This window comes from Staurois parvus, unplaced genomic scaffold (genome assembly GCF_062004578.1).
Source record: "Staurois parvus isolate SC_StPar_1 unplaced genomic scaffold, SC_StPar_1.0 ptg001261l, whole genome shotgun sequence".
Lineage (NCBI taxonomy): Eukaryota > Metazoa > Chordata > Amphibia > Anura > Ranidae > Staurois > Staurois parvus.
Window position 1 is genome coordinate 61,687 of NW_028319057.1, and position 11,793 is coordinate 73,479.

The 11,793-nt window shown below is 42.0% G+C and overlaps 1 protein-coding gene across 1 annotated transcript; it reads left to right on the forward strand.

The window, feature by feature from the left end:
* Positions 1-1,038: 1,038 nt before the first annotated feature.
* LOC149437742 (P2Y purinoceptor 1-like) lies at positions 1,039-4,891 on the forward strand. Its single transcript, XM_089660672.1, has 3 exons — positions 1,039-1,110; positions 3,749-4,648; positions 4,748-4,891. The coding sequence occupies exons 1-3, from the start codon at positions 1,039-1,041 to the stop codon at positions 4,889-4,891; spliced, it is 1,116 nt and encodes a 371-aa protein (XP_089516798.1).
* Positions 4,892-11,793: the final 6,902 nt, after the last annotated feature.

Here is an 11,793-nt window from a genome sequence, read left to right on the forward strand (position 1 = left end):
CTCATCAAAGTCTAACCTCCCCCCCCCCATTTTTTTGTCTCTCCAAAGTCCAAACCCCCCATTTTTCTGTCTCTTCAAAGTTCAGCCCCCCCCCCCCCCATTTTTCTATTTAGTCAAAGTCCGACCCTCCTTCCCCCATTTTTCTATCTCCTCAAACTCCAATCCCCATCCCCTCATTTTTCTGTCTCTCCAAGTCTAACCCCCTCCCCCCTTTTCTATCTCCTCAAAGTATAATCTCCCTCCCCCCATTCTGCTGTCTCTCCAAAGTCCAACTCCACTCCCCCCCATTTTTCTATCTCCTGAAAGTCCAATCCCCATCCCCTCATTTTTCTGTCTCTCCAAAATCTAACCCCCTCCCCCATTTTAGTCCCATACCCTCCCCCTATCTCCTCAAAGTATAACCTCCCTCTCCCCATTTTTCTGTCTCTACAAAGTCCAAACCCCCCATTTTTCTGTGTCTTCAAAGCACCCCCCCCCCCCCCCCCATTTTCCTCTACACTACTTGTGTTGAAGAAAATTATTTTAAGGGTTGATTTACAAAGAATTCCCATAGTTCTGTGCCCAGTGAATGTTCATATATTTCTGTTCTGTGGGAATGGAGGAAAAAGAACACGAATATTATTAGGCTGTATCCTGTGCTGGTTGAATGTTTGTTTGTTTTTTATTGATTTTAAACAGAAAATTCTGCATTTGGACAGTAGATGGCGCTAAGTATTATTAGAGATTTTTACGATATTTAGTGCCATCTAGTGGCCAAATGCAGTTTTTTTTCCCAGAAAATTCCGTATTTGGCCACAATATGGAGCTATGTATTATAAGAGATTTCTATGATGCAAAAAATAACATTGAATCTAGTTACAGATTTAATAAAAAGTGTATTTTTAAGTAACGCTGTTATAAGTACCCGAAGGCCAGCTCTATATTAGCTCCCTGTAAAGCTCTGGGTAATGGAGTGGTAGGACAATGGGTGCGAGCAGAATGATGATCTCTTCTGTTGGTTTATGCTCTGCCCAATGTCAGAGGGCTGGAGGTGGGTTGATGACCAGACTGGGCAAAAGTGAAGTTCTTGACCTGGCCGAGGACCAGTTGGTGACCGAGCAGCAGACAAAAGTGAGGTCCTTGACTTGACTGGAGGTGAGTTGGTGAGCAAGCAGCAAACAAAAGCGAGCTCCTTCACCTGGTAGCGGACGAAAGAATGGTACTTGATTTGGCTGGGGGTGAGTTGGTGACCAAGCAGTGGGTAAAAGTGAGATCCTTGACCTCACTGAGTGTAGATTGGTGGCCAAGCAGTAGGCAAAAGTTAGGTCCCCGACCTGGTTGGGGATGGGTTGGTGACCAAGCATTGGGAAAAAGTGAGGTCTTTGGCTGGGAGTGAGTTGGAAACCAAGCAGTGGATAAAAGTAAGATCCTTGAACTGGATAGGGGTGGGTTGTTAAACAAGCAGTAGGCAGAAGCAAGGTCCCTGACCTGGTTAGGGGTGGGTTAGTGAACAAGCAGTAGGTAAATGTGAGGTCCTTGACCTGACTGGGGGTAGGTTGGTGACCAAGTAGTTGGCAAGAGTGAGGTTTCTATCCTGTTTGGGAGTGAACTGGAGACCAAGCATTGGATAAAAAAGTTAGGTTCTTGACCTGGCTAGGGTTGGTTTGTTAAACAAGCAGTGGACAAAAGAGAGGTACTTTACATGGCTGGGGGTGGGTTGGTGACCAAGCAGTGGGTAAAAGGGAGGTCCTTGACCAGATTGGAAGTAGGTTGGTGACCAAGCAGTAAGCAGAAGCAAGGTCCCTGAAGTGCTTGGGGGTGGGTTGGTGACCAAGGAGTGGGAAAAAGTGAGCTCCTTAACCTGGTCGGTAGTGAGTTGGAAATCTAGCAGTGAATAAAAATGAGGTCCTTGACCTGGCTAGGGGTGTGATGTTAATCGAGCAGTAGACAGAAGCGAGGTCCCTGACCTGGTTGGGGATGGGTTGCTCACCAAGCACTGGGTAAAAATGAGGTCCTTGACCTGACGGGGGGTGGGTTGTTAATCGAGCAGTAGACAGAAGCGAGGTCCCTGACCTGGTTGGGGATGGGTTTGTGAACAAGCAGTGGGTAAAATTGAAGTCCTTGACCTGACGGGGTGGGTTGGTGACCAAGCACTGAGTAAAAATGAGGTCCTTGACCTGACTGGGAGTAAGTTGGTGACAAAGCAGTAGGCAAAAGCGAGGTCCCTGACCTGGTTGGGGGTGGGTTGGTGGCCAAGCAGTGGGAAAAGTGAGGTCGTTAACCTGGTCGGGAGTGAGTTGGAGGTCAAGCAGTGGATAAATGTTAGGTCCTTGACCTGACTAGGTGTGGGTTGTGGAACAAGCAGTAGTCAAATGCAATGTCCCCGTACTGGATGGGGGTGGGTTGGTGAACAAGCAGTGGATAAAAGTGAGATCTTTGACCTGACTGGGGGTTGGTGACCAAGCAGTGGGAAAGAGCGAGCTCCTTATTCTGTCTGGGAGTGAGCTGGAGACCAAGCATTGAATAAAAGTTAGGTCCTTGACCTGGCTAGGGGTGGGTTGGTGACCAAGCAGTGGGTAAACGTGAGGTCCTAGACCTTACTGGGGGTGGGTTGGTGAGAATGCAGTGGGCAAAAGTGAGGTCCTTGTCCTTACTGGGGGTGGGTTGGTGAGCATGCAGTGGGCAAAACTGAGGTTTTTACCCCGGCTGGGACTGGGTAGGAGACCAAGCAATGGACAAAAGTGAGACGGTGGGGGGTAAGTTGGTGACGAAATAATAGTAGTAGTAGGTTCTTGACCTGACTAGGGAAGGGTTAGTGACCAAGCAGTGGGTAGAAGTGAGGTCCTTGATTTGACTGGGGGTAACCAAGCAGTAGGCAAAAGTGAGGTTCTTGACCTGACCGGGGAAGGGTTGGTGACCAAACACTGGGTAGAAGTGAGGTCCTCAACCTGGCTGGATGTAGGTTGGAGATGAAGCAGTGGCCAAAACTTAGGTCCTTCACCTGGCTGAAGGTGGGTTGGTGACCAAGCAGTGGGCAAAAGCGAGGTCCTTAACCTGGTCCCCAATACTTGCAGATATAAGTTACAAATTTTGGTAACACAGGATACATATACATTTGTCTGGAGTTCATATTTAATCACAAGTAGAAAAAAAAGACTAGTCTTGCTTTTATGATCTACTAGTTATAAATGTAGGAGTCACTAAATTCTCACACTTTGCCGCATCCCGAAAACCCAGACCCAAGGACAAGCACTATGCATACGGCAGATTCACTTGAGCTCCAATGAGTCGCTTGCATCTATCATCCATCCTTTGACCTTGTTGACCAACAGAAGCATAAAGTCAATTTTTACCCAGGCTTCGCTCCAGAACACCTCCAAGCCACCTAACTGCCAACTTGGTCCATAAACTGGTATTTGGTTTTATGGTCTGGTATTCCTGCCAACTGAGGTTTCTCTTACTTGGACAAAGTATGTGTTTTCATGCTGAAGAACCCATAGTCCACCAAACTCAGATGCCCATCTCCTCCCTTTTGGCCCCATCTGTTACTACAGATATAAGATCTGTGTTGGGACATCTGTAGTGGAGGAGAGAAAGCTGGGATAACAATTTGGAGCTAGCTACCGATTGATCATTATGATGGCTTCTTGTATAGGTAAGCTTTGATATACCAAAAGCTTTGGGTTTTAGATTTTGTTCAAGAACATTTTATTCAAAGAGTTACTGGTTGACCCAAATGACGGTTCTTTTTTTTTTTTTCTTCTTTCAGAGTGTGGAAGATGACTTTTGTGAGAAAACCGGCACCTTCCTTGGGACTATCCAGAGAATTATCTTCCCCATCACTTTCCTCTTCATCCTTTTGGTGGGATTGTCCCTGAACCTCGCTGTCATGTGGATCTTGGTAGCTCGGATCAAACGTTGGAACAGAAGTACCATCTTCCTCTTCAACCTGGTCCTAGCTGATGTCACTTGGATCCTTTGCCTCCCTTGCTTGATATACTACCACTTCAACCATCTCCACTGGATCTTCGGCGATGCCGCCTGTAAAATATCCAGGACCATTTATCACATCTGCTATTACTGCAGTATCTATTTTGTTACCTGCTTAAGCATAGATCGTTATTTAGCCATCGTGCATCCTCTCAGGTCTTTGAGGATCCTCAAGAAGCGCCAGTCCTTGCTTATCTGTTTGACCATTTGGATGGCGACATCTATCAGCAGCTTGCCTGTAACCTTCTTGGCTGGAACCCAAGTCTGTGAGAACAATAAAACAATCTGCTCCCTCTACGTGTTCTCCAGTAAGACCCACATCACGTTACCGTACTCTTTAATTTCAACTGCCGTTGGGTGTCTGCTACCCTTCGCTTCCCTATGCTACTGCTACTGTAGCAGCGTAGGTGAACTAAGACGGGTTGAATTGCAAAGACTAAAGAAAAGAAGTCTATTGACCAAACTCATGTGCTCGGCGTTGGTCATTTTTGGTCTTCTCTACCTGCCTTATCATGCCTCCAGGAACTCCTGCATAGTTTTGAGGGTGTTTATGCAAAACAAGCCAGTGGTCATCGAGAGGGCGGACGCTCTGTTCTTCGTAGAGATGGCCGTGTGCAGCCTGAATACCTGTATCAATCCTCTCTTCTGTTTTCTTGCTGGAGGGGACTTTCGGGAACAAGTCTGTCGAATAGTAAACTCCATCCCGCCTTTCAAAAAATGGAGGGTTAGGAGCAGGAGAACTGTTTGCCCAATATAAAACTTTTTTTGGCAAGACCAGACACTGCAGGGTAAAGCAAACGGCGTGCTGTGTTTGGGCTTGCCAGACGATGAAATGTTCTATTTCCACCAGAAAGGGACTGTTTTGGAGCTAGACGCTGATATTTGGGGTTTCGTCAATGTAGTAGAAAGAGCTCAGGCTTAACTGGTATTGGCAGTGGTGAACCATGCATGAGACATGGACACCCAGGAACTTTTCAGGCAGGTTTGTTCTGCAAGGCAGAAGACAAGCCATTCAATGCAGGAGGCTTTTTTACAGCAAGTCCATAGCAGAAATCAAACAAAACATCGGCTGGCCCAAGCCGCTGACTAGACTCATGTTAGTTCCTGGCTAAAAGGATGTCCTCCTTATGGGTTCCCCAAAGCAAACAGGTAGCACGTTAACTTTTTTAGTGTTCTGTCAATAGTCAGACGTTTCATCCAGCACCAAGCTCTGTAAGTGGAGAATGAGAGAGAGCATGTAGCATCAGTCAGCTCACATATATAAAGGCCTGAGGACAGTTGACTAGTTAGTAAGGCCTGGCTAACGGGGAAAAATGAGGACTTAGGGCTGAAGGCTTGACCCCAACCAAAGCTCCACAAAGCCTCAGGACTCAAATACTCAGTCAGAACTTAAGTTATAAGGAAGCCAGGGGCGTACTGACCATTTGGAAACTCAGGCACTGCCCGAGGGCACGGTGTCAGTAGGGGGCCCCATGAGATGCCCCTGGTACCTTTTTCATAGGCTTTTTTGAGTTTGGGCAAGGACACAAGGGCCCCATGATCCCCTATTGCCTGGGGGCCCCATGAATTGTCAGTCCACCCCTGAAGGAAACAACAAGGTTTGTTTCCTCCATGCCGGACAGAAACCCTGGAAACCTTCACCCTCATCATCTACGTTATTGTCAACTGTCAAGTCCCCATGCCAATCTCCATAATGGAATTTCTCAGAGGCATCAGTCAGCTCACATATATAAAGGCCTTGGCTAGTGTACTAGTTAGTGAGGCCTGGCTAACGGGAAAAATGTGGAATTAGGGCTGGAGGCTTGACCCCAACCAAAGCTCTACGAAGCCTCAGGACTCAAAGACTCAGATCAGAACTTAAGTTCTAAGAAAACAAGGTTTGTTTCCTCCATGCCGGACAGAGACCCTGGAAACCTTCACCCTCATCATCTACATTGTTGTCAGCTGTCAAGTCTCCATGCCGATCTCCATAATGGAATTTCTCAGAGGGACAAAATGGTACGGACGACTACTAAAAAGGTGTTTTTGTTTTTGCCCATGTCCCCATTAGAGAGATTTCCCATCACTATAATAAACTTCCATTTTTGGTTTGTAGTATAGAAATTTATTGGAGACTAAAACAGCAACTGAACACAACACGAGGGAACCTCGACCACACAGCTAAACTATCTCTTGAAACCTGTAGAAGTTATCTCTTCATAGCCATTTGGGTTAATGGGGATAAGCAGAGTGATTCTGGCAAAATTATTTTCACCATTTGTGACATTTTTGTAATTCTCACACTGAGAAAAATTTGCTTTTTTTTTGGTTAAATTAAAATGGTTTTTTGGGGGGGAGGGGGTGTATTTAAGGCAGTTTGTTTTATTTCATTTGGGATTTCTTCTGTGTTTTTTTTTATCCTTTTTTTGTATAAATTTTTAGGTGTCTCCTGTCTTTTTGTAATTTTTCATTAATTTTATTTTTTTCCTTTCTGTAAAAAAATTTAAGTAATGGGACAGATGAGGCAAGTTTTGCATAGAACAGGTCCAGGAGAAAAGGAGCTTTTGTAACTATCAGGAGCCATTTATAAAAAAAAAAAACAAGTGACTGGAGACATATGACTTCTGTTGCAACTCTTGGGAGACAGCAATAGAAAGAATAAAAATAATAGAAAAATAAAATAAATAATAATAATAAAATAAAAAAAAAATTGATTATAAACCACCATAATTTTGGAGACATATGACTTCTGTTGCAACTCTCAGGAGACAGCAATAGAAAGAATAAAAATAATAGACAAATAAAATAAATAAATAATAATCATAAAATAAAAAGAATATAAACCACCATAGTTTTGGAGACATATGATTTCCGTTGCAACTCTCGGAAGACAGCAATAGAAAGAATAAAAATAATAGAAAAATAAATAATAATAAAATAAAAAAATAGAATATAAACCACCATAGTTTTGGAAACATATGATTTCCGTTGCAACTCTCGGGAGACAGCAATAGAAAGAATAAAAATAATAGACAAATAAAATAAATAAATAATAATCCTAAAATAAAAAGAATATAAACCACCATAGTTTTGGAGACATATGACTTTCGCTGCAAATCTAGGGAGACAGCAATAGAAAGAATAAAAATAATAGAAACATAATAATAATATTAATAATAAAATAAAAAAATAGAATATAAACCACCATAGTTTTAGAGACATATGATTTCCGTTGAAACTCCCGGGAGACAGCAATAGAAAGAATAAAAATAATAGGAATGTAAAATAAATAAATAATAATAAAATAACAAAATAGAAGATAAACCACCATAGTTCTGCCTTTTTCCCAATGACTCCGTATTGGCAACATTTTTCATTAGATAATCTGCAAATTTTCTCCAACTTTCAGTTTTGCTGATTCCTATTGGTTTGATGCATCAGAATTCCTGCCTCCCTTTTGCTGTTTATTGACTTCCTAAAAACAATTACTACTCATATCAAGATTATCCTGTTTTTTAGATGTCAGTCTCAAAGAATGACACCTGGATTCTGAAATTTTTATACTTTTTTTTTTTTTTCTTTTTGTTTTAATGGATTCCATGTACCACTATCAGTACCATTTACTTTCCCAGTAGCAGGCAGCTGTACTCTGCTTACTACAAAAAAAAAATAGAACTGTTAATATTTCTTTTTTTATAACCAGGAAAATGAGGTTTGCAATTTTTCATACTTGCCTTGCTTCTGCTGTTGGAATTCAGATTCAAAATACTTCATTAATCCCAAAGGGAACTTTATCAAAATACAATTATACTCAGCGAAGTACAAAGCAAAACGCAATAACAAACATAACATGAATCACCAATATGAACGAATTCATATACTGTATATGAATTGAAATAAATACGAATTAAAAAACGAAATCAAATACTATACTATAATAACCCCGCCACCCTATTAAAACACTGCATTGAATTAATAACACTGATAGAACCCAAAAAAAAAAAATTAAATAAAATTTTAAAAAAATTAAAACGAAAAAAAAATATATATATGTGTGTATGTATGTATATCTTTATTTATATATATATATATATATATATATATATATATATATATATATATGTGTATATATGTGTAATGATCTCTAATTTTAATTTAAAATTTTTAAAATTTAAATTTTTGTAGTTTTTATTTTTCTATTATATATATATATATATATATATATATATATATATATATATATATATATATATATAAAAAATAGAAAAATAAAAACTACAAAAATTTAAATTTTAAAAATTTTAAATTAAAATTAGAGATCATTACACATAAATTAACCAAATAATACAATCACACTTAAAAATCTGGTTCCCAAGTCCACGTTAAAACCTTCGCATCCAGCACTCGCAGAGAAGAATTTTACATTCTGACTCACAATGCCTCCAATTCTACTAATTATTCTACTAATTTGTCATATTATCTGATTGCACGAATGATGGTGTAAATTTAATCATTTTTACATTAATTTACAATTTTCAAATTATGGATGACGCTAATCATTTCATTTTCCGAGTTCTGTTAATAATTACATTTTTCCATACCTTACTATACTTATTTATTCTCTGTATCAATCACAATTCGCAACATTATCACATTTCTATCTCATTATTCTTCTCTTTTCATTGTATCCTATATATATTTTTTTTATTCTGTGAGATTTTATTCCTTTCTGTGAACATACTATCAATATTGTTTGTTGTATATTATGTATACATGATTATTTCTTATTATATTTCTATTTTATTCTATTAAAATATTTCTTATGATATATTTTCTAATATAATACCATATCTATACTATGTGGTTGGAACATTCTAAAATACACCTTTTTAAATAAATACTTTTTTTTTTACGTTAGTTTTGTGCCAGCCTTTCTCAACCTTTTGTACCCCAGAGGCACCCCTAAAATGATTTTCAGGTCTTGAGGAACCAGTACAATGGCAAAAACTTCCCTGACATTGGTGGTCAATGGAAAGAAAGGAACATGGTGGTGATGGTTGGAATTCCACCCTTACAGGGTGTCCTTCTACTGGTTTGGCCAATGGCATTTTTCCCTGGAATCGGGGGTGTATTTGTCGTGAGGCAAAGAAGGCATTTGCCTTAGGTGGCACCCCCCCCCCCCAGAAAAAGGGATGCTGGTGGATGAGGAGGCTCCTAGGGGCTCCAGGGCTGGGCAACAGTGAGACTCCGGGACGAGCTGTGATGGTGAGCCTCATTGTCTCTCTCCTGGTGGGGGGTGCAGGAGGTCGCAGTTGGGGGCGGCAGATTTTTTTGTGTTGCCCATGGCAGCCCAAAGCCTAAATACATCACCACCTGGAACTATTCAGACACCATCAAACAAAGGTTCAATCACCCACAGCTCAAGGAACCCATAGCAACCCCAAGAAGAACCCTAGGATTCCACAGGACCCTGGTTGAGAATGGGGTTGTTTTATAGCATCTTATCTCATCCCCGATGAAGGGGGAGTATTGAGTCCCCGAAACGTCTTGGTCTCCTGTCATGTTCCATCAAGATTTACTCGACTCACATTGTAGCTGTGGTGCTCCAGTCTTTGTTCTGGAAATCCGGTCATTCACATTTTTTGGTTCCTGTCTCCCATATGGAAGAAAAATATATCTGAAATGCTACAATTTTGGCCGTATTCAATATATTTCAATTAAAAAAAAAAATTATATATATATACAGTGAATATTAGACGGTTCAAAAAAAATCGCAGTGTTTGTATTCTTCTTTACAAACTCAAACATTCACTATATAAACTGAGAAATGTTTGAAGATTTTGCTTTCCTTTGAATGACTTCAGGAATATTTGGTTGTAGTCGCACTGTTTCTGAGAACTGCTGTACATCTGTGTTGCATGGAGTCCCCCAACTTCTGGCCCCTGTGATCAGGTATTCCAGCCCAGGATGATTGGACCACATTCCACAGTTCTTCTCTATTTCTTGGTTTTGCCTCAGAAACGGCATTTTTGATGTCACCCCACAAGTTTTCTATTGGATGAAGATTGGTGGGCGGGCTGGCCACTCCATAACGTCCATCTTGTTGGTCTGGATCCAAGATGTTGCACGTTTACTGGTGTGTTTGGGGTCGTTGTCTTGTTGGAACACCCATTTCAAGGGCATTTCCTCTTCAGCATAAGGCAGCATGACCTCTTCAAGTATTCTGATGGATTCAAACTGATCCATGATCCCTGGTATGCGATAAATAGGCCCAACACCGTAGTATGAGAAACATCCCCATATCATGATGCTTGCACCACCATGCTTCACGGTCTTCACAGTGTACTGTGGCTTGAATTCAGTGTTTGGGGGTCGTCTGACAAACTGTCTCCGCCCACTAAACCCAAAAACAACAATCTTACTTTCATCAGTCCACAAAATGTTGCGCCGTTTCTCTTTAGGCCGGTCAATGTGCTCTTTGGCAGATTGTAACCTCTTCAGCACACGTCTTTTTCCCAACAGTGGGACTTTGCGGGGACTTCTTGCAGATAGCTTGGCTTCACATCGGCGTCTTCTAATTGTAACAGTCCTCACAGGGAACGTCACACCTTCTTTCATCTTCCTGGAGCTGATTGTTGGCTGAGTCCGCGCCATGTTGGCTATTCTTCTATCCATTCCAATGGTAGTTTTTCGCTTTCTTCCTCGTCTTTCAGGTTTTGGTTGCCATTTTAAAGCATTTGTGATCATTTTAGCTGAGCAGCCGATCATTTTCTGCACTTCTTTATATGTTTTCTCCTCTCCAATCAACTTTTTAATCGCGGTACGCTGTTCTCCTGAACAATGTCTGGAACGACCCATTTTCCTCAGAATTTCAGAGAGAAATGCACTGTAACCAGCATGTACAACATTTGCTGCCTTCCTTCCTTAAATAAGGGCACTGATGGGGACCCTGATGTGAGGGGGAATTCTGATGGGGGCCCTGATGTAAGGGGGGGGCTCTTGAGGGGATTCTGATGTAGAGCTGGGAACTGATGGGGACCCTGATGTAAGGGGGGGGCTCTTGAGGGGATTCTGATGTAGAGGTGGGCACTGATGAGGACCCTGATGTAAGGGGGAATTCTGAGGGGGACCCTGATGTAAAGGGGGGGCTCTTAAGGGGATTCAGATGTAGAGGTGGGCACTGATGGGGACCCTGATGTAAGGTGGGACTCTTAAGGAGATTCTGATGTAGAGGTGGGCACTAATGGGGACTGTGATGTAAGAGAGGGGGCTCTTAAGGGGATTCTGATGTAGAAGTGGGCACAGATGGGGACCCTGATGTAAGGGGGAATTCTGATGGGGGCCCTGATGTAATGGGGGGCTCTTAAGGGGATTCTGATGTAGAGGTGGGCACTGATGGGGACCCTGATGTAAGGGGGGGGCTCTTAAAGGGATTTTGATGTAGAGGTGGTCACTGATTTGGACCCTGATGTAAGGGGGGGCTCTTAAGGGGATTCTGATGTAGAGATGGGCACTGATGGGGACCCTGATGTAAGGGGGGAGGCTCTTAAGGGGATTCTGATGTAGAGGTGGGCACTGATGGGGACCCTGATGTAAGGGGGGGGGCTCTTAAAGGTATTTTGATGTATAGGTGGTCACTGATTTGGACCCTGATGTAAGGGGGGACTCTTAAGGGGAATCTAATGTTGAGGTGGGCACTGATAGGGATCCTGATGTAAGGGGGTATTCTGATGGGGTCCCTGATTTAAGGGGGGGGGGCTTTTAAGGAGATTCTGATGTAGAGGTGGGAACTGATGTGAAGGAGGACTCCTTTGTTCATAAAACTATATTTCTTCAGCCTGTGAA

Bases quoted from the DNA above. Each gene is read 5' to 3' on its own strand.
- LOC149437742 (XM_089660672.1), top strand. From the start codon at position 1,039: ATGACCAGACTGGGCAAAAGTGAAGTTCTTGACCTGGCCGAGGACCAG. The intron at 1,111-3,748 runs GTGAGGTCCTTG...TTCTTCTTTCAG, and splicing joins TGACCGAGCAGCAGACAAAA to AGTGTGGAAGATGACTTTTG. The intron at 4,649-4,747 runs GTCTGTCGAATA...TGGCAAGACCAG, and splicing joins GAGGGGACTTTCGGGAACAA to ACACTGCAGGGTAAAGCAAA.